The sequence below is a fragment of the Neovison vison genome, chromosome 7 (genome assembly GCF_020171115.1).
Source record: "Neovison vison isolate M4711 chromosome 7, ASM_NN_V1, whole genome shotgun sequence".
NCBI lineage: Eukaryota > Metazoa > Chordata > Mammalia > Carnivora > Mustelidae > Neogale > Neogale vison.
In genome coordinates, this window is record NC_058097.1 from 201,550,384 (window position 1) to 201,571,884 (window position 21,501).

The window sequence follows — 21,501 nt, forward strand, 5'->3', positions numbered from 1 at the left end:
GATGCTCAGCCAGCTATATCACCCACATAGGTGCCCCACAGTTTGACCTGTTGACCCAAACTCACCCTGAATCTAATTTTCTTAGAGCTCCACATTTTCTTATTCTATGTTAGCTATTATTTTTTTTTCAGATTGAATAAATTTCTTTTCTTATATTAGCTTTTAATGAGCAGGTAGATTCATCTAAACATTTCATTTCTTTTCCTCTCCCTTGAGTGGGTGATCTTAAAAATTGCCATTTTCCCCTTAGTTAATCGACTATTGAATTCTAGTAATCTTTGGGGGTGATGGTAGTCATGGGCCAGAATTTGTATCAGGTAAATATTGGTTTTAGAATCCCTGAAATATGGCTTAGTTTTTCTTTGCTTTGCAGGACAAAGAATGAACCCACTTTGAACCTGTCGAATGGAATTGCTCTTGTTATAAGCTGTCAGCATTATGTGAGGTGAAGGGGAAAAGCACTGTGGTCCCTCTCCACATTTTAATCTCCTGTTACGAGTATGAATGTGGGTAGAAATTGAAAGTAGCCTCACTTGTCATTTCTTAGTGCCAGGTATCAGATTCTCTGTCAGAAAAGTGAAAGTAGAATTTTGAAGCTATTGGTATTGAAAACATTTATTATTTCTGGTTTCTTGAATATATTCTAATTGACCCAAGGACATGTCCCTTTTCTTTCCCATCTGTAAATGAAACAAAACAAACCCTGCTAATTTCATTCTTATTTACATATGAGAAGAGAGGAATGACTTTTTAGATAGTTACCTGAACTCTTGGATAGAAAGATACTATGAATAGAAAGGAATTTTTTGTATGTTATTATTTGTGCGTCAGCATTTTGCATATGTTTGGAAATCCTCTTTCTCTCTACCTTTACCTTCTTCAAATTACAAAAAAAAAAAAAAAGAAAGAAAGAAAGAAAGAAAAACGAAAAAATCCATGGAGTAGATGGTAAATAAATGGAATAGAACCCTCTGTCTTGCCTTCCTGTGCTGTCCATTTACCACAGAATCCAAAGTGAACGTGTATTATAGCAAGAAAAAGACTAATTTTTTAAAAAGATTTTATTTATTTATTTGACAGAGATCACAAGTAGGCAGAGAGGCAGGCAGAGAGAGAGAGAAAGGGAAGCAGGCTCCCTGCCGAGCAGAGAGCCCGACGTGGGGCTCATCGCAGGACCCTGAGATCACAACCTGAGCCGAAGGCAGAGGCTGTAATCCACTGAGCCACCCAGGCGCCCCAAGACTAATTTGTTATTAAGATCAACTCATTTATTCTTTATTCAGTAGTTTTCAACTCCATTTGTATGCCCTGAATCATCACTGTTAGTCATAGGATCTTAAGGCTTGAAGAGACTCCTCGTGGCCTTTTAGTTTTACTCTTAATCAGAATTACAATTCAGATCAGATTTTTAAAATTCTTTAATATGTGCAGGAAACAAAACCCCCAACCTTAACTTTCTTTTGTAGTCCTCTGCTATCATACAATCTTTACAGGTAGACAGTTCATTAACACAGATTTTCTGAAAAAGTTTAAGCCTCTGAGCCAGTGTTTGTGGACATATCTTCCTGGATGACCTCATCAGTTTAAAGAGAGAGGAAAGTCTTTGTTGGGTGTGGAGTCTACTTTATTTATTTATGTTTAAAGATTTTATTTTAGGTAATCTCTACACCCGGTGTGGGGCTCAAACTCACAACCCCAAGATCAAGAGTTGCACACTCTACCAACTGAGCCAGCCAGGCACCCAATTGTGGACCCTACCTAAAAACAAAACAAAACAAAACAAAAAACCAAAAAACTTAAGAATCAAAAAAGCTTAAATTTGTCTTACCTGTTTTTTCACAGTAAACCAAAATTTGCTACAGCTGAATTACTCTGCAGCAGAATCCATCCTGTCCTAGGACATCCAGTAATGCTTTTCATCCCTGATGACATGGCTGGCATGGGCTTGCTGGGAGAGCTGACACTGACTCCAGCCGCTGCTCTGTGTCCCTGCCCAGAGGTCTTTCCCAACCAGCTGAATAGGATTTCTTCGGTTTCCATATCCTTTTGATGACAGAGTCCATCAAAATCTTCAAATTCATTGTCTTGAAAAATGAATTTTTTAAGATTTTCTTTATTTATTATAGAGAGCGAGAGAAACAGTGAGTGGGGGTAGGAGCAGAGCAAGAAGGACAAGCGGACTCTGAGTTGAGCATAGAACCCAATGCGGGACTCAATGCCATGACCCTGAGCTCATGACCTGCACTGAAATCAAGAGTTGGGCACTTAATTGACTAGGCCACCCAAGCACCCTGAAAAAAATGAAATTTTTAAAAAAGATTTTATTTATTTATTTGACAGACAGAGATTACAAGTAGGCAGAGAGGCAGGCAGAGAGAGGAGGAAGCAGGCTCTCTGCTGAGCAGAGAGCCCGATGTGGGGCTCGATCCCAGGACCCTGGGATCACGACCCGAGCCGAAGGCAGAGGCTTTAACCCACTGAGCCACCCAGGTGCCCCCCCAAAAATGAATTTTTATATCTCAATTCTAAAAAAAAAATCCTTGGCATATAAACTCCATGCCTAGAAGCCAGTATGATTTGTATAAAAATAAAAATCCAGTATGAAAGCCAAGCTTGAGAATTTTTCCAAAAACTGGAAACTATAAAATGTGACACATGTGCCACATGCTTGTCATGTAATTTAGTATGAATGAAGCATGGAATGAATGGTGCAAGCAGGAGAGATGAGGCTGGGAAAGTAGTTGGAGTTGAACATGGCTCTTGTGAGTCACACTAAGGAGTGTAAACTTCATTGTCTTTATAGTGGGAAATCATTGGATGTTTTAGGAGTCTCAGGCAGCATTATGCAGTGGGGTAGGAGAGAGAAGTCAGTAAACACTACGTATATTCATAAGTGACCTCAGCAAGAGATAATGCTTGCCTCCGTTAAAAGTGTGAGGAGCATAGAAAAGAGAAACTTATCATTGGAAGTAATCAACATAATGAGGCAACCAATTCATTGTTAGGGTAGGGAGAGATTAGGGGCAGGGAATGGCCAAAGTTGATGTCCAGGTTTCTACATCCAAAAGAGGCAAATCTATAGAGACAGAAAGTGGATAGAGAGGGATTTTTTTAGGAGGTGATAAAAATGGTCTAAAATTGATGGTGGTGATGGTTGCACAATTTTTTAAATATACTGTGACCTATTTAACTGTGCACTTTAAATGGGTAAATTGTATGTTATGTGTTATCTTTAAAACTCAGTAAGCTGTTTAAAAACATTTCCATAGTGGGGCACCTGGGTGGCTCAGTGGGTTAAAAACATTTCCATATATGGCTGATAGAATAATGATACTGTCAATTAGAAACAAATCATAAATGGCAGATTTGGAAGGTAAAGAAGATTAGCTGAGGTTTAAACACGTTTATGGTTCCTGCAGGATGTCCCTTGAAAATGGCAAGCAGCTACATAGAAATTTTGGTCTGGAAATTGGAAGTGATCAGATTTAGAGATATATTTTTGAGCGTCAACGTTTCCGCCGTGGACTTAGTGTAGCACAGTGCTGTGGCTAGAGCGCGGCACAGGAGTGTAAACGCCAGATTCTCCGCTAATTGGCTGTGACTTTATGTAGCCTACTTAACAGCCTAAACTTTTATTTCATCAGCTTTAAAACAGAGATAATACTACTTGGTAGATTTATTTATTTCCCCTTGCAAAGGTTTTGTTGTTGTTTTAGTTACTCTTTTGTGATTTGTTTGTTTTTGGACTGATTATATAGTAATCTATGTGAGCCTCCTAGCATACTGCCTGACATTTAATAAGTGTTCAATAAATATTAGGTATTATTGTTATATGACTGAAGCTATATGAGTAAATGTAGTTATATAGTAGAGTATAAAGAGTAAGAACAGCAGAAGGCGAAGGTCATGGAATAAATATTAGCTGAAAATATCATTAGGGAGGAGGAAGGAGTGGGATGGTGATAAAGATTATGCATGGACTTTTGGATTTTAAAAACCTTAATATCTAGGTCATATAGAAGAGGATAAAGTAAAATATAAAAATTTCTCCTTCCTCCCCATCCCATTCCCCAGAGGGAATAAGGCACATTTTCTATCCTCTTGAACTTTACATTTAGTGGGACATTTTATTTTATTTTATTTTATTTATTTGAAAGAGAGAGAAAGAGAGAGAGCACAAGAGCGGGGAGGGTCAGAGGGAGAAGCAGACTCCCCACTGAGCAGGGAGCCAGATGTGGGACTTGATCCTGAGGTCCAGAATCATGACCTGAGCCAAAGGCAGTTGCTTAACTGACTGACCCACCCAGGCGCCCCTTAGTGGGACATTTTAATAAATAGATGTCAGGTAGTGATAAGTACAGTAAAGATAAAGCAGGTAAAGAGATAATGATAGGGAAGTTACTTAAATATTATAGCCCAAGGAGACTCTAGAGAGGTGATGTTTTAGTGAAGAGAAAGAGAACTAACAGAAAACTCTGGTAGGATTACAGTTTCTGAAAATGGCAAACTAGGTAATTTAGACTCACCCTCCCATTGAGGACAAATGCTGTATGAAATATTAAAACATCATAAAAGAATCTAAGAGCTAGTGAGTAGGGAGAAATTTCTGGGCCAACATAGGAGAAAACAGGAATCACAATGCTTGAGCCCAACATTGGGGGCTGCTTTTGCCCTAAGGTCATTTGCAAATTAGAGCAAACAGCCTAGAAGCTAAGATGCACTTCCAAATTGATGTAGGACAAAAAAGCCAAAGAGTTTAGGGCTTGCTGAGCTGGGGTGCTGTTAAAAGTTCCTCTTGTTTTGGGCAGGGATAACTAAAAGCTTACACTTTATGGAGTAAGGTGAACCTGAAATAAACCATCCTTCACATGAGCTCATATATTTTTTGGGTCATCTGGGAAGTCTAGAAAATCTTAAGCTTTCAGAATGGATTAAGATGATTCTAGATTTCTAATTCTCCCAGATGCCCTGTAGAAGCAAACAAAAATTCTTTCTAGATAGTTAGATGACCACATCTATGCTTCAGATTATTTAACAGATGCTTTCTCAAAATGTCCAGCTCATGTGCACATTTCTTTCTCTCTGTCATACACACCCCCCACACACACCTAGGTACAAGAGTGCACAAGGTAACATGAACAAAAGCTAGCAAAAACAGAAGCAACGGAAGCACCCATTGGGACTCCAGATATGGGTAATATCAGACATTGACTTTAAAAATAAAAAATTATGTTTACTGTACTTATGAAATTGAAAGCCAACATTAAAAATCTTGCCAGGGAACTGTAAACTATAAAATGTGACAAAATTTTTAAAAGAACCAAACAGAACTTGTAGAATCAAAAAAGATAATGACCAATATTGAAATTAAATTGATTTAACAACAGATTAGATATAACATAAGTGAATTTGTAAAGTAGAAGATGAGGATAGCAAAAACTAGTAAAATAGAGACAAAAGTATGGAAAATACAGAAGAGAAGTTAACAGGTGAGAAGAAACAGTGAGACCATTTAATGTACATTTAATTTCTGTCCCAAAGGGGAAGAGAGAAAATGGGGCAGAAACAGTCTTTGAAGAACTAATGGCGGAAGCAATTAAAACAGATTTTAGAGCTCAATAATCAAGCAGGATAAATAAAAAGATATATATACCTGTAGAAAATCAAAAACAAGAAGAAAAATCAGCTAAGAAAGATGGATTTTCTTCAAAAGAGAAACAAATTGCAGCTGACTTCCCCATTCCAACAGGATGTAGTAGTATAATAGTGTTAATGTCCTGAAACTAAAAAATCAAGCTGGAATCCCAGAATTTACAGAAATCCCAGTATTTACAGAAATACTGTAAAAGTATTTCTCAAGATAAAAGATAATGAACTTACCCATATAGATTAATGTCATAATTCATACAGTAAAAAGATTAGTTCAGCTGACTTTAGAATATACTGTTTTGATGTACATTCATGGTGGGATATACTCTATGAATGAAGTGAACTGTAAAGCACTCTTGAAATTCTTTTAGTGACCTTGATTTTTAGTAATAACATTGGTATTATACTGAAATTATTATATACTTACTTATTATAAAGCAAGTAATTATATTAACATTGTTGGGAACCAAAATTTGTAGCATAAGATAACAGATACAGGAGTATAAATTCAAAAAATGTTTTTATTTTGAAATAAAAAAATTTTTAAGTAATTTTTAAAAATATTTTATTTATTTATTTGACAGACAGGGATCACAAGTAGGCAGAGAGGCAGACAGAGAGAGAGGAGGAAGCAGGTTCCCTGTTGAGCAGGGAGCCTGATGCAGGGCTCAATTCTAGGACCCTGGGATCGTGACCTGAGCCAAAGGCAGAGGCTTTAAGCCACTGAGCCACCCAGGCGCCCCTTTTTAAAGTAATTTTAAAGTGGAATTAAAGATACCAGTGTGTACCCCCAAGTTTTCTGACCTTTGAAATTATATATTTCTTAGCTTTGTCTGCTAAATAAACAAAAAACAAACAAGTGTAGGAACAATGAGCACTCCCTAGTACCTAGAATGTGTTCTCTAAATGTCATTGCTCACTAAAAAGGACGAATGACTGATTCCAGGTCTAAAGTAGAAATGTACAAGATATGGGTCACCTGGGTGGCTCAATCAGTTAAGCATCTGCCTTCGGCTCAGGTTGAGCCCCACTTGGGGCTCTCTGCCCAGTGGGGAGTCTGCTTCTCCCTCCCCCTCTTCCCTTCTCATTGCACTGTCTCCCTCCTCCGTCACCCCTATGCATGCTTTCTCTCAAATAGATAAATCAAATCTTTAAAAAAAAAAATCTACAAGATGAGCCTGGGTATCTTACGTTAATCCAGAAAGCAAAGAAGCTATCAAAGTCCATGAGATTATGTCAATTTCAGAAATTCTACTTCCAGCCAAGAACAAATAACAGGGACTGGATCCAACTTCCTACCATGAACAAATAAAAAAATGGACAAGTTATATAAACAATAGATAGTATAGGACAGTGGGTCTATAGAGAGGAGATATGAACAAACACTGTGTTGTACCACTGTACAATCTAGAGAGAACTTCATAGGGAGGTTATACCCAGCTAGAGTCTAGTGATATCTCTGAGTTGAGAAGACAAAGTTGAGAGTTTAGGGAGGTTCAGGGAGCTAGAACTTACAGAGTACCAAAGAGGAGATGAATATAGAGAGAAAGCTCCAGACAGAGAATTCCTGGAGTACACACAGACCTGGGAATGGTTTCTATTCCTACAAGGCAGGATAGAAAACCTCATATTTCATAAAGTATCAGTTGGAGTCCTAAGAAGGTTTTGCCTGAATATAGTGGAGGAGTCAGCCCTAGCCCTAGCTTCCCTGGTCCCACCTAACAAAGCTTGAAAGTATGATCCAAAAAGCTCAAACTATTCCTAAGTAACTTTATAGTGTTTGAGAAAAAAAGTTCAAGAATATTTACAAGAATACAAAAAGGTCCTGCATTTCACCAGATAAACTTCATAATGCTGGGCATCCAATAAAAAATTACTTGGCATGCAAACAAACAGGAAAATAGGACCCATAATGAAAGAAAAAAGATTGGTCAATGAGAACTGCCTAAAATGACATAGGTAATAGGATTGTAAACAAGGACATTAAGACAAGTATAACTGTACCCATATATTCAGGGTGTGAGAAGAAAATATTGAACATCTTAAGTAAAGAGGCAAAAGCTCTAAAAAGCACCCAAATTGAACAACCAGACATAGAAATCACAACTTTTAGGATGAAAATACACTGGATGAGATCAGTGACAGATGTACACATTGCAGAGGAAAATATTAGTGAGCTTGAAGACATGGCAATAGAAACTAAAATGAAACCCAGAAAAGACTAAAAAAGTGAACAAAGCTTCAGTGAACTGTGGGATAACTTCAAGTGGCCTAATTTAGAGACATGTAATTGGATTCCTGCAGGGAGGGAGGGCAGATAAAATATTTGAGGAAATAATGTTCCCCCAAATTTCCAAATTTGATGAAAAGTATAAATCTACAAATGCAAGAAGATCAACAAACTTTAAACATAAGAAACTTGAATAAAATTATATCAAGATACATCATAATCAAATTGGTTAAAGCCAATAATAAAGAAAAAAAACTTTAAAAGAGACTAAGGTAAAAAGACATATATAATATACTGGGGAACCAAGATGAGAATTAAGATTTCTCATTGGAAACTGTAAGTTAGGAGAAAGTTAAGCAATGTTTTTATTTTATTTGTTATTTTTATTCTTTTTAAGAGAGAGCACATGAGTGGGGGGTGGAGGGGCAGAGGAAGAGGGAGAATCTTTTTGCTTTTTTAAAGATTTTATTTATTTATTTGAGAGAGAATGAGTGAGAGCATGAGAGGGGAGAGGGTCAGAGGGAGAAGCAGTGTCCCCCACTGAGCAGGCACGCCCCCCCCCGATGCGGGACTCGATCCCAAGACTCAGACATGAGCTGAAAGTAGTTGCTTAACCAACTGAACCACCTAGGCGCTGTCCCCCCCTTTTAAAGATTTATTTATTTTAGAGAACGTGGGAGGGGCAGGGAAAGAGAGAGACTCTCCAGCAGACTCTCCACTGAGTACAGAACCCAAAACAGGGCTCAGTCTCAGGGCCCTGAGATCATGACCCGAGCTGAAACCAAGAGTCAGACGCTCAACCCACTTCACCACCCAGCCTCCTAGAAAGGGAGAGAGAGAATCTTTTTTTTTTATAACATTTCTTTTTTATTTTTAAAGTATTTTTATTTATTTATTTATTTGACAGAGAGAGAGAGAGAGCGAGATCATAAGTAGGTGGACAGGCAGACAGGGAGAGGAGGAAGCAGATTTCCCACGGAGGAGAGATCCTGATGCAGGGCTCGATTCCAGGCCCCCAGGATTGTGACCTGAGCCGAAAGCAGAGGCTTTAACCTACTGAGCCACCCAGGTGCCCCGGGAGAGAGAGAATCTTAAGCAGGCTGAACATTTAGCATGGAGCCCAAGGTGGGGCTTGATCTCACGACCCTGAGAACATGACCTGACCCAAAATCAAGAGTCAGACACTTAACCAACTGAGCCACACAGGTGCCACTGAAGCAACATTTTTAAAATAGTAAAAACAAACAAAAAAAACTTAACCTGGATTCTATACCAAAAGCAAATATTTTCAAAAACAAAGGCAAAATAAAGAATTTTTCAGATGTACAAAAGATTTCAATCACCAGCAGATCTATATTCTAAGAAATGTTAAAGGAAATGCTTCAGACAGAAGATGGAATTCTGGATCTACACAAATAAAGAGGAGCACTAGAGACCATAACTATGTGAATAGATATAAAAGATTTTTGCCATATTTTTAAAAATAAGACAGTGACTTTTAAAATTTTTTTTATTTTTATTTTTTAAAGATTTTGTTTGACAGAGAGATCACAATTAGGCAGAGAAGCAGGTGAGAGAGGGGGGGAGGCAGGCTCCCCGGCCAGCAGAGAGCCTGATATGGGGCTCGATCCCAAGACCCTGAGATAGTGACCTGGGCCCAAGGCAGTGGCTTAACTCACTGAGCCACCCAGGTACCCTGATAGTTGACTTTTTAAAGCAAAAAAAAAAAAAAAAAAAAAAAGCCATCGGTATATAAGATTTATATGCTTTGTCACAGTAAAATGAGTGACAATAGTACGAAGACCGGGGGTGGGGGGGAAATGGAAGTATTTTTGCAGGATTCTTATACTTTATGTGTGTTAACTCTTATAATATCACTTAAAAGTAGGTAGTGATAAAGTTGTATACTATAAAGCCTAAAGCAATCCCTAAGTTATTACAGCAAAGAATTAAAACGAATAAGTCAAAAAGGAGGTTAAAAATGGAATTACAAAAAAAAACTGAGTCCAAAATAGAATCCAAAAATAGAAAAGAGGGAAATACAAGAAACAAATGCAAAACACATAATAAGATGGTAGATTTAAACCTAACCATAACAGTACTTATATTAAATGTAAATGTTTTCAACAACCCAATGAAAAGATAGTCACACATTTTGACTCTTCAGACAGTCCACTCTTACTAAGTTCGCAGTACCTCAAAGCTCCCCTGGCTCTAAAAAGTGAATGTGTTGGCCTTAGCTCCTGTGTAAATATCTTGGATTTGTGACAGCGACTTCATTTAGGGGTACTGTCTTGCCTTGTTCTGCTGGGACTTTTCATTGTGCCTACGGGAGAGGATTTTAATCTTCACACTTAATTCTTCATGTGTACCCTGTTAAAAAGAGGATGAAAACAAGAAAAGATACGGGAAAATATATTTCTGGTTTATTTAGCTTTGGTTTAGGGGACAAAAAGGGCTAAGTATTAGTTCTTAACTGAAGAATTTTGCCTTCATGGGACATTTGGGAATGTCTGGGGAATTTTTGACTGTCATGACTCAGGAGCAGCTTGCTACTGGCATCTAGTAGGTAGAGGCCAGGGGTACTGCTAAACATCCTACAGTTCACAGGACAGCCCCTACAACAATTATCTGACTTGAAGTGCCAGTAGTGCTAAGGTGAAGAAACCCTGGGTAAAAGGTGGGGTGAGGGGAGGAGCAAAATCAAGAGAAGGAAACCATTTCAGAGGTCCTTGCCCCCTTGGTCTTGGTTAGAGAATAGGGTTAGAGAAGGTAAAGAATTTCCTTCTTAATCTGAATATACTCAGATACTTACTGAAAGATATTTCTTTGTATATACTTCTATTCTAGTGTGTATCACACCATATTTTACTGATTTTTACCTGTATCTCCAGTACTATAAATATGGTAACTCAAAGGTAGGTATTAAATCTGGATATTCATCTTTGTATCCTCTGAATTTAATATGGTGTTTAGCTTGTAGTACCACTCAAACCTATGATGGAATAAGTAGGATGAATATATAAACTAGATGTCCCAATACTATACCTGTAGCACACACTTATTAAACCTGGAATAAATTTCTAGGGATTCTAGTGGACCTTCTCTGGTGCCTCACACCTCTATTCGATGTGGAAAGGAATAGGTAATCATCTAGCACGCTAGTTTATTTCTGGGAATGTGAACCAGGTCAGTGTTATGTTTGTTTTATGCAAATGAATACATAGTCATAAAAAACTAAAATCTAGTAGTTTTCTTTAGCAACTATACATATTTCTCTATGGACCATCAGGTCTGCCTCTGATATTGCCAGGTCAGGAGCAACCAACTACTACTGTCTTCAAAGATACCTCTTATTTCATTGATTGGAAGAAATACCACTTGTGTATGGTGCCCAGTTTGGATCTCAATTTGGATAGAGGTACATCTCCCTCTCTTTGCACAGGAATAAAGAAACCTGGAGGATATTAGAAAAATGCAAGGAAATATGAATAGCAGATGTACATAAAAAATAGGAGACAGTGATCTGATGGTTTATGTTGGGGGCTGCTGGTGAGGGTCTAAGTTTGGGAATCTACATGAAGTGCGGCAAAGAGGTCAATAGTCAAAGATGCATTAGAGCCTAACTGTTTTGGTATTACCTGTTAATGCTGGTTTTCCTCTCATTTCTTCTACTGCCTTCTCTCTTCCTGGTCCTCTAGAGATAGTCAGTAGGCCTCCATCTTGTAATGACTTGTTCAGAGGGTTGCTGTCGTACCTTAATCTGTCAACTCTGGGGTTTTAGAAAGGTTAGTAACATCACTGAACTATTATGGAAGAGAAATATTTTCTAGTGAAATGAGAAAATTCACATAAAATTACTCATAAAAAATTAGAACACCATATAAATTCAAAGCAGGAGTATAAACCACACTAATCAGCTTAGGACGCTGGCTGTAGTATTCATATAGATCCTAACCACATTAACTTGGGGTGAATCACACCGAAAGTTGGACACTTAATAACTGGACCAAAAAACAAAACTGGAAAGTAGGGATATGCAGCCAGGAGGTGATATCTAGGAGGTTTACAGACTTGAGCTTGACTATTGTTTGCTACAATCCTCTGAAATTTAGGAGGTAGTCTGGTAAACTGGATGCTGAGGAAGGTGACCAGTGGGAAGAGGCATTCTAGAACTGTGCCTGGAATGAGAAGACTGAAGCCTCCTGGGGTGAAGTATCTCAGGGGAAATGATAGAATCTTCTCTAGGAAGTATGACTCAGAGTAAGGATTTTTTTTCTTGAGTAGGTAATTGTTACAGAGGGTGCAATGAAAGGAGGGTGTCTTTGAATAGGGTCTGTCTGTGGAGGTGAGTGCTTTTGTGAAGAAAGAATGCCTGGTCTTAACAGGTGGGATGTCATGCGATTAAAATTTTTGAGTCTCTAGGGCTCTCCATATCTCCTTTTCTCTTTCAATTTTTATTTTCATGCTTTGTTGGTTTCCTTCATTTTTTGCCAATTCACAGTGCCTGAACTTGCTCAGTTTACTTTGGAAATGAGTAATGTAGAAAATGTCCCTTCATCTCCTTCCCTCACTCATTACTGTAAAGGACAGAACCAGAATCCACATGGAGGTACTTCTCCGTATGGACCTGGGTGAAACTTAGGACTATCATGATTGTATTCTAAAGGATCAAGGTGCTAGAAAGTGACTGTAGGGCATCAGATTACCTGGGGATACAAATACAATTATAGTAATGTGGTTAAGAACACAGATTTTTGAGTCTGTCTAAAACAGTTCCACCACCTTATTGCCTCATTTTGGGCAATGTATTTAATCTATTGGTGCCTTTTTTTAATCTGTAAAATGATATAAGGATAGGTCCTATGCCATAGTGTTGTTGAGAAGACTACGTATTTAGATAGTCCATGTGAAGAATTTAACATACTGAAGTAAGCATTTAATACAAATTAGCTGTTGTCATTATCGTTATTCAGCTTTGACTCTAACCTCTGCCCCTTACTAGTGATATCTATCTGGGAAAGTCATGTGGGGAATCAGCAACTGTATTATACTAATGTTTCCCAGTAAGTTCTAAGGAGTGCTGTTTGGTTTGCATTTTGCACACCCAGCTGTTATTTTGATGTTCCTTCTAGGAGTCCCTATTCTTTGCTTCCATCAAGTGGCTAGAACAACAGGTTCAGGAGGAGAAGGGAGTGTTTGAATTTAGATCTGTCTCAGATCCTTCTTTGAGGTATAGGTTCTTTATTTACTCAGCATTCTGAGGGCTTATGTTAGAATACCGTGTAATATCTTGTCCTCTAGATTTGGTGCTTCCAGATGTGAGTTATCAGGTGGAATCCAGTGTGGGAGATCAGTCTCAGAATATGGACTCCCAGGGACAAACGCTGCTGCTTTTTCTCTTTGTGGATTTTCACAGCGGATTTCCAGTCCAGCAAACAGAACTGTGGAGTAGGTATAGGGGCTGCCGGTTTGGGTGTGCTTAAGTGATAAGAAAGTAAAGAAAGGGAGACTTTATATGATGCACATGTCTGAATTACATATATTTCTGTAGAAAAATGAATTTTAATGAAAAACCTTGCCTAAAAAAGTTAAACTATATGCTCTATGGAAAAGATAAGTATCTTGAAACACCCCTCAAATGATGACATTCCCAGGTTTAGTTGGCCAGATATCTGTGGATACTTCTGTAATGTCTCTACAGAGTCTGTTACCTTAGATGAGTGGTTTTCAACCTTAGCTGCTTGATATATTACCTGGTGAGCTTCTAAAAATTGCCCAGACATCACCCCCAGGGATTATGATTTCCTTGGACTGAGACAGGATTCAGATAGCAGTATATTTTTAAAGCTCAGGCCTGAGAACTGTCCACCACATTACCACTTTTCCAGGTGGAATCAAGAAACATTACTCTCAACTGCTTGGCCTTGAGGCAACATCTCTCTCAGCTACAACATAGGGAGGTGTGGGCATGTAATGGTATGAATGACTTTTCTGTGACTGCCACATGGACCTCTGGAAAGGGAGAAACGGTCCTTGTTCTGGCATACAAAGGGGGACTTTAGAGTTTATCTAACAAATTGGTGATAACCTTTTACCAGAAAGGTTCTGGTTGGTGGTCTGTGAAATGCATGCATCAGAATCACCTACAGTATTTGAGAATATGCTGCTTCCTGAGCCAAGGATTAACTCACTGCTTTGTTATAATGTAAAAATATGGTGTGGCTCAAGAGTCTGCATTTTTAACAAGATTCTCAGGTAATTTTTAAATATAGTGAAGTTTGAAAACCACTGAGTGTGAGTTGGCTTATGCATTTTAATCCCATAAATACTGAGATATAAATTTAAGTGTTTCCTTTTTCTTTAAGATTTTATTTATTTGCGAGAGTGTGAGCAGGGGAGGGGGAGGGGCAGAGGAAGAGGAAGGAGACACCCTGCTGAGCAGGGGGCTTGCTCCCAGGGCCCAATCAGGGATCATTATCTGGGCTGAAGGCAGACACTTAACCAACTGAGCACCCAGGTGCCCCAAAGAGAGTTTCCCAATGCCCTCCTAAACTTGGAAATAGCAAGACATGGAGCTTATAAATGTGCGAGGAAAGGTTCAGAAGCCTCCCTTTCAGTGCTCCCAATATGCTGCTGTGCGCTCTGTGAGCCACTGTTTTTTCTTGGGGTTCTGCTCCAGCTATGCCGTGCTCATTTGCTGTGGCCCTGCTCCCACTGAGTCATGAGAGAAAGGAGACAGCTTAGTCCCCAGAGCAGAAGAGCTCCTGCTGACTGGTGCCAACTATTTATTGAACAAACTGGTGTCAGCTGTGGGATTTTTTTTGCTTCCCGATTTCTCTGCTTCTCTGGTCTTCCCCAGTATGTGTGTATTGTTTAGGAGAGAAGCACACCACTTTTGTGGGTTCTGGCCTGCCGCTTTTCATTTGAAGAGCTGTTGTCTGGTGCCCCACTCTTCCATTCATCAAGGCCCTGGAATGGGAGCCTGAAGGGACCCAGACTAATGAGGCTTCCAGCAGGGAGGACAAAGTGAGGAGGCCTAGGGTTGTTACCAGCCTGCACTCTTAGGGACAGAGGCTGATAAGAGAAAAATCTTAGTATAGTGGAAAGGACTTCAGGGTAGAATCAAGAAAGCTGGCTATAATCTTAGTTCTGCTATCGAATTCCTTGGTGATTTTTGGGAAACAAGTCACATAAATCATCTGATCTTCCCTTTTCATGTATTTAATGTGAGATTGTTAGACTAGGTGCAATCAAAGCCCCTCCAAGTCTAAGACCCTCTTACGACTCAAGATCTATGTCTTTTGGCAGGCTTTTTTTGTTGGTTGTTGTTCGGTTTCGATTTTGTTTGTTTTATTCTGTTTTGTTTTGAGGTCGGCTAGAGGCATTATCACATTCAGTCTTCCCTGGGATGACAGAGAGTCTCATACCATTTTCTGAATCCTATCGAACACACCTGAAGAACTCAGATTCCTCAAAAACCAGTGGTTCCAGTCATTCTTGCAGTAATTTGATCGTTCATACATCTCTGCTTAGCTTGACTCTGAGGGCCTGTAGCATCTCAGGTAGTTGACACTTGATACTGGATTAAATAGAAATTCATCACTGCATTAGTAAATATACTAAGTATCTTTAAAAAAAAAAGATTTATTTATTTGAGAGAGTGGGGAGGGCAGAGAGAGAGAGAGAAAATCCTGAAACAGACTCCCTGCTGAGCATGGAGCCCAATGATGCTGTCACTGGGCTTGATCCCAGGAGCCCGAGATGATGACCTGAGCCGAAATCAACAGCAAGCTGCTCAACTGACTGAACCACCTAAGAGCCCCCATACTATGTATCTTTATAAATTTCCTTACACATCTGGTAGTGTAGGACTAGCCTTTGAAAAAGGGTATATGGTAAAGGTATGTAGATATAGATATATGAATAGAGACACAGTAAATTTTTTTTAAGATTATTTATTTATTTGACAGAGATCACAAGTAGGCAGAGAGGCAGGCAGAGAGAGAGAGAGAGGAGGAAGCAGGCTCTCCGCTGAGCAGAGAGCCCGAAGCAGGGCTCGATCCCAGGACCCTGGGATCATGACCTGAGCCAAAGGCAGAGGCTTTAAACCACTGAGCCACCGAGGCGCCTCAAGACACAGTAATTTTATCTTCTTTCTCCCATATTCTTTCTCATATCCTTGAAAGCTTTCTCTAGAGCTACTTTTAGGAAACAGATTGTGCAGAACTACAGTCTGTTTCCATGTGTCTTAAAAAATCACTTAACTGGCCTCCTGCCCACCTTGTCATGGTAACTTTTCTATGATTAACTCATTATTTTGCTACAACGTTAAAGGCATCTGGTAGTATCATCAGTTTTAGGGGAACAAACTTGTAGCTTTTTAATTAAATGTCTGCTTTCAAAAAGGGCCTAACTGGTTTCTTGAGGCTATTTTTAGCACCAAACAATAGAAAACAGTAATCCATACGATATCATCATAGCAATAGCAATATTGTCCCGTTGCATATTGCAATGTACATTTAAAAACACTTCACACATATTATCCCAGTTTATCTGCGCAACATGCCTGTGAGAGCAGGTGGTATAAAGCCGGTTTTAGTTTTGAAGTGAGAAAAGTGAAGGGACTCGGTCACCACAAGCTAGTGGTTGAATTCACTCTGGAATCTATGTTCTCCAGACTCCAATTTTGGATTCCCTTTGAGCAGACCACATTTTGCATTCCTTTCTGGGATAGAATCATGGTGCCTTGTGGTAGAAAATGTACCTTCTGGTTTGCATTTTTAATGCAGCCCTGAGAAAAACCAGCTGTGGGCTGCTTCACCATAGCCTTTGCACGGAGTATTCAGGGGAGAACAGAAAAATACTGAAAAAGGAAAGGTTAATTACAAGGATTTTCTCAGGTATAAAGTGAATTTGTCTTCCCATGTCTGTTGTCTCTGGGTCATCAGGGTAGCCTATTATTGTTTGACATATTTTACCTATTTCTCTCTCTTTTTTTTTTAAAGATTTTATTTATTTATTGACAGAGAGAAATCACAAGTAGATGGAGAGGCAGGCAGAGAGAGAGAGAGAGGGAAGCAGGCTCCCTGCTGAGCAGAGAGCCCAATGCGGGACTCGATCCCAGGACCCTGAGATCATGACCTGAGCCGAAGGCAGCGGCTTAACCCACTGAGCCACCCAGGCGCCCCAATATTTTGCCTATTTCTCTTAACTGTTAGCTTTTCTTCTGAGCAGTGGTGCCTATGGTTAATTAGAAATAGCCCCATTTAAAAATACGTTGAAGAAAAAAATAAAATAAAAAATAAATAAAAGTGCCTTGTACCAGCAGTCTTAGAGTCATCTTTGTGAGTGTTAACTTTTTTTGTATCACAGGATAGGTGAAAGGATTGAGACCCTGACAGTAGCAGTGGCTCACCCCAACAGTGATGCTCACATAGGAAGGGAGTAGGGTAGACACACTGTCAACAGGCCTTTCCTTTTTCTCTTCCTCCTCCTCCTCCTATCCTTTGGAAGTCACCAGTGTCATTTTTTATAGTATGTGGTATATAGTTCTGTTTCTGATATGAATTAAACAGATCCCGCCCTTGTCTCTTCAAAAATAATGTCAACCTTCACACTTAGTTTTTGAAGTCTTTTTCATTTGCAAGTGGAATTGGATGGGTTTTAAGTTGCTGACCTTTTGTTGTTGTTTGTTTTCGGGGGGTTTTGTTTTGTTTTGGGGTTTTTTTTGTGGGGGTGGTTTTGATTGTTTGTTTGGTCTAAAAAAGTAATTATTTGTGGATAGGCAAAAGTGTCCTCTTCTTCCAAGAGGCCTCTTTCTCATTCCACCCCTAACTCATAGCACCATAACAGCAGTCTTGAAGTCTTGGACATTCTCATTCAAAGTTACCAATATTTTCCCTCCCCTTAGGAGTCCACACTTTGCTCACCACTCATCTCAGTGCCATCCTCGTGGAGAGCCACAGCGTAGTGCAAGATTCCATCCAGGTTGCCATGGACCAGGCCTTAGAGCAGCATCACCAGGCTACCAAGGTAATAAGAAATTCATACGAACTAGAGGATATGACCGAGCTTGAGAGCCCTTCCTCCCTTAATGCCTAGTCTTCTTTTGTCACCTTGGTTGATCCTAACATGGCCTCTAGCCTAGGAACTCAAGATTTAACTTAGCATATGTCACTGTACCAGCTTGCATAGTACAAGTACAAGATGTGGACCATAATTCACCCTAATGGGTGAATTTGAGTAAATAGGGACAAAATAATCGAGAAAAATTACTAATAATGAGCCTTTCCTTATCTTTCTTCCCTTTCACACATGCGTTTGGAGCTACTGCTTCTCTAAACCTTACATTTTTCCCTCATTTCCTAATGGTTTATAACCTCACGTTCCCTTTTTTTTTAAGATTTTGTTTATTTATTTATTTACTTATTTATTTTATTTCTTTTCAGCATAACAGAATTCATCGTTTATGCACCACACCCAGTGCTCCATGCAATACGTGCCCTCCATAAACACCCACCACTTGGTTCCCCCAACCTCCCACCCCCCCCACCCCTTCAAAACCCTCAGATTGTTTTTCAGAGTCCATAGTCTCTCATGGTTCATCTCCCCTTCCAATTTCCCCCAACTCCCTTCTCCTCTCCATCTCCCTGTGTCCTCCATGTTATTTGTTATGCTCCACAAATAAGTGAAACCGTATGATAATTGACTCTCTCTGCTTGACTTATTTCACTCAACATAATCTCTTCCAGTCCCATCCATGTTGATACAAAAGTTGGGTATTCATTCTTTCTGATGGAGGCATAATACTCCATAGTGTATATGGTCCACATCTTCCTTATCCATTCGTCTGTTGAAGGGCATCTTGGTTCTTTCTACAGTTTGGTGACCGTGGCCATTGCTGCTATAGACATTGGGGTAGAGATGGCCCTTCTTTTCACTACATCTGTATCTTTGGGGTAAATACCCAGTAGTACAATGCGGGGTCATAGGGAAGCTCTATTTTTAATTTCTTAAGGAATCTCCACACTGTTCTCCAAAGTGGCTGCACCAACTTGCATTCCCACCAACAGTGTAAGAGGGTTCCCCTTTCTCCACATCCTCTCCAACACACGTTGTTTCCTGTCTTGCTAATTTTGGCCATTCTAACTGGTGTAAGGTGAGAGAGAGCGTGAACAAGAGAGAGCAAGAGAACATAAGCTTGGGGTGTGGGGAAAGAGGCAGGAGCCCAGGGAGAGGGAGAAGCAGTCTCCTCACTGAGCAGGGATCTTGATCCTGGGACTCCAGGATCATGACCTGAGCCCAAGGGAGAGGCTTAACCAACTGATCAACCCAGGTGCCCCAACACTTTCTCTTTTTATCTGACTTTCTGACTTCCTATATCCTATATACTTTTTGTAACATATTTCTTAAATTCATATGGCCCCCTTTGAGGGAAAAAACCCACACTAAGAGGGCAAAGTTTAAAGCTTTTTTTTTTTTTTAAATAGCAGGCACATCTGTTTTATTGCCTAGTGTCTTATGGCTTATCTTTTCTGAATATTTCTGTGTCAGTAAGTGATCTCTGCAAAAGGGGAGAGAACATTGTTTCAGTCCATAAGTGTTCTTTCCATGGCATGATCTCAGTAAGTATTGTTGATGGGGGTGGGGGAAGAGTTGTTGAAATCCTGCTGTTACTGAAATCTTTGATTCCTTTGGGATTCTCTGAACCAGTAGCTTGGGATTATTACAAACTACCATCTCTTCTTATTATGTTCCTTAGGATCTTCAGAAATTTCAGGCCTCACTCTCAGTGGCTGTGAATTCCATCATGAGTATCGTGACTGGAAGCACCAGCAACAGCTTCCGAAAGATCTGTCTCCAGGCCCTTCAAGTTAGTGGGAACTTGGGGCTGCTGAATAGTGCCAGGGTTCTAATGACATTCTACTGCCAAACACAGCATTATGTACAGAGCTTTTAGAAACATTATTTCATTTTATCCTACTGTGATCAAAAATTCTGATTTTACATACATAGTGTCAGGCCTGTGGTGTTTTAAGAAATATTTATTGAATGGATAGTATGTATGTACTACTTTATAAATGAGAAAATAAGTTATCTAAAATTTCTACTTGCTTTAGGTCACATAGCTGTTACAGTTAGAACCAAGATTAGACAGTGATTCCCAGTTCTTTATTGAAGAATAAAGTAGAGTCTAAGAGCATAACACCTTTATAATCTAGTGCATCCTACAGCTTCAGCTTTCTGGATCATGTGGATAGCACAGGGTAATGAGAAGAATGCCACGCTGGAAATCCTTAGGTCAGGCCTAACTTTTGTATAACAAGTCATGAAATCTTAGGTGGGTTACTTCACCTTTTTGGATTTTAGTTTTCTCATCTGTAAAATTCGTTTGTTGTATTAGGGGATTACTCTTGTCCCCTTCAACCCTAATATCCTGCAATTCTATACTAAAACTTAGAAGCTATTACCCATTCCTTATGGATGCTATTATCTTCTTTTATTTACTAAAAGACTTATTTGAGGAAAAGTTCTTATGTCAGTCTTAGTTGAATATAGTGAAGCCTCTGCTCTCCTGGCACTTGTTTTAGAGGAAAGCAGTTTATATAACCCCTTTATGAACAGAGAAATCTCTGGGATATGTATTTCCTGTAGAGCTAGGAGAGCAAAGGCCTTGTTTGAAAGATCTTGGTTAGGTAACAGACACTGGAAGCCATAGGAACCACAGCTACTTGTCCCATGGCATGTATCCCAGGGCGCCTCTCTACTTCTATGTGTCCATAGGAATTAAGGAAACTCCAAACATAACAAGAGGGATGTCAGTGGTTTGCCTTCCTATTTGTCTCATCCTCTTCCCATATCCTGTGCTCGCTTCGGCAGCACATATACTCTTCCCATATCCTGTGGGTGCCTTCCTTTTGGTTGCCAGTACTGGAACTCAGCACATTTCATCTCTGGCCCATTTTAGGCAGTTGACACTCAAGAATTTGGGACCAAACTGCACAAATCATTTCATGACATCACCCGGCACCGATCTCTTCCCTACTGCTCATGTGAGACGAAGCAGGTAAGTATAAAGTACTAATTGTACTTTGGTGGAGATCTTCCATACTGATATGTGGGAACCCTGAATACGGGTGGTTAGGGGCAGGTACTTTAGATTGCACAATCTGAGGTTAGTCTTTCAGTAGGGAAGCCTGTGGTTTAGGAAAACTTTATAAAATACAGTATTACACAAAGGTCAAGAGCATAGCTAGATGTTGCTCAAATTCCATTTCGGCCACTAGCTAGTTGTGTAGTATTGTGGAAGCTGTTTAACCTTTCTAAGCCTTAGTTTCTTTATCAATAAAATAGGAATGATGCATAACCTGAAATAACTGTTGTGAGGTTTGAATAAAATAATGTATGTAAAGTGCTGAGCACACAGCTACCATTACAGTGGAATATTTTTGTTTAGTTTTGTCTAATCAAAGCCATACTTTATTTACCTTTCTGGGTGCTGGAGATAGAGAATTGCATTAGTTGGGGTCTCCACCCTCAAGGAGCTCAAACAGCTTCATCTGGTTTTATGACAGACTCCTCTAATGAGTGAAAAGATTCATAGCTGGGAGATTCTGTAT

At 39.5% G+C, this 21,501-nt stretch overlaps 1 protein-coding gene across 8 annotated transcripts in view; it reads left to right on the top strand.

Moving 5' to 3' along the window:
* Positions 1–21,501, top strand: part of C7H11orf80 (chromosome 7 C11orf80 homolog) — a 101,696-nt gene that overhangs the window by 61,448 nt on the left and 18,747 nt on the right. For 7 of the 8 annotated variants that reach the window (XM_044259777.1, XM_044259778.1, XM_044259779.1 and 4 more), the window contains 7 exons: positions 374–445; positions 1,843–2,038; positions 11,150–11,300; positions 13,184–13,330; positions 17,793–17,914; positions 19,644–19,754; positions 20,850–20,948. In XM_044259777.1, coding sequence (XP_044115712.1) covers positions 374–445; positions 1,843–2,038; positions 11,150–11,300; positions 13,184–13,330; positions 17,793–17,914; positions 19,644–19,754; positions 20,850–20,948 — 898 coding nt within the window. The remainder of the gene's footprint in view (positions 1–373; positions 446–1,842; positions 2,039–11,149; positions 11,301–13,183; positions 13,331–17,792; positions 17,915–19,643; positions 19,755–20,849; positions 20,949–21,501) is intronic. The other variant, XM_044259780.1, reaches the window with a different exon arrangement.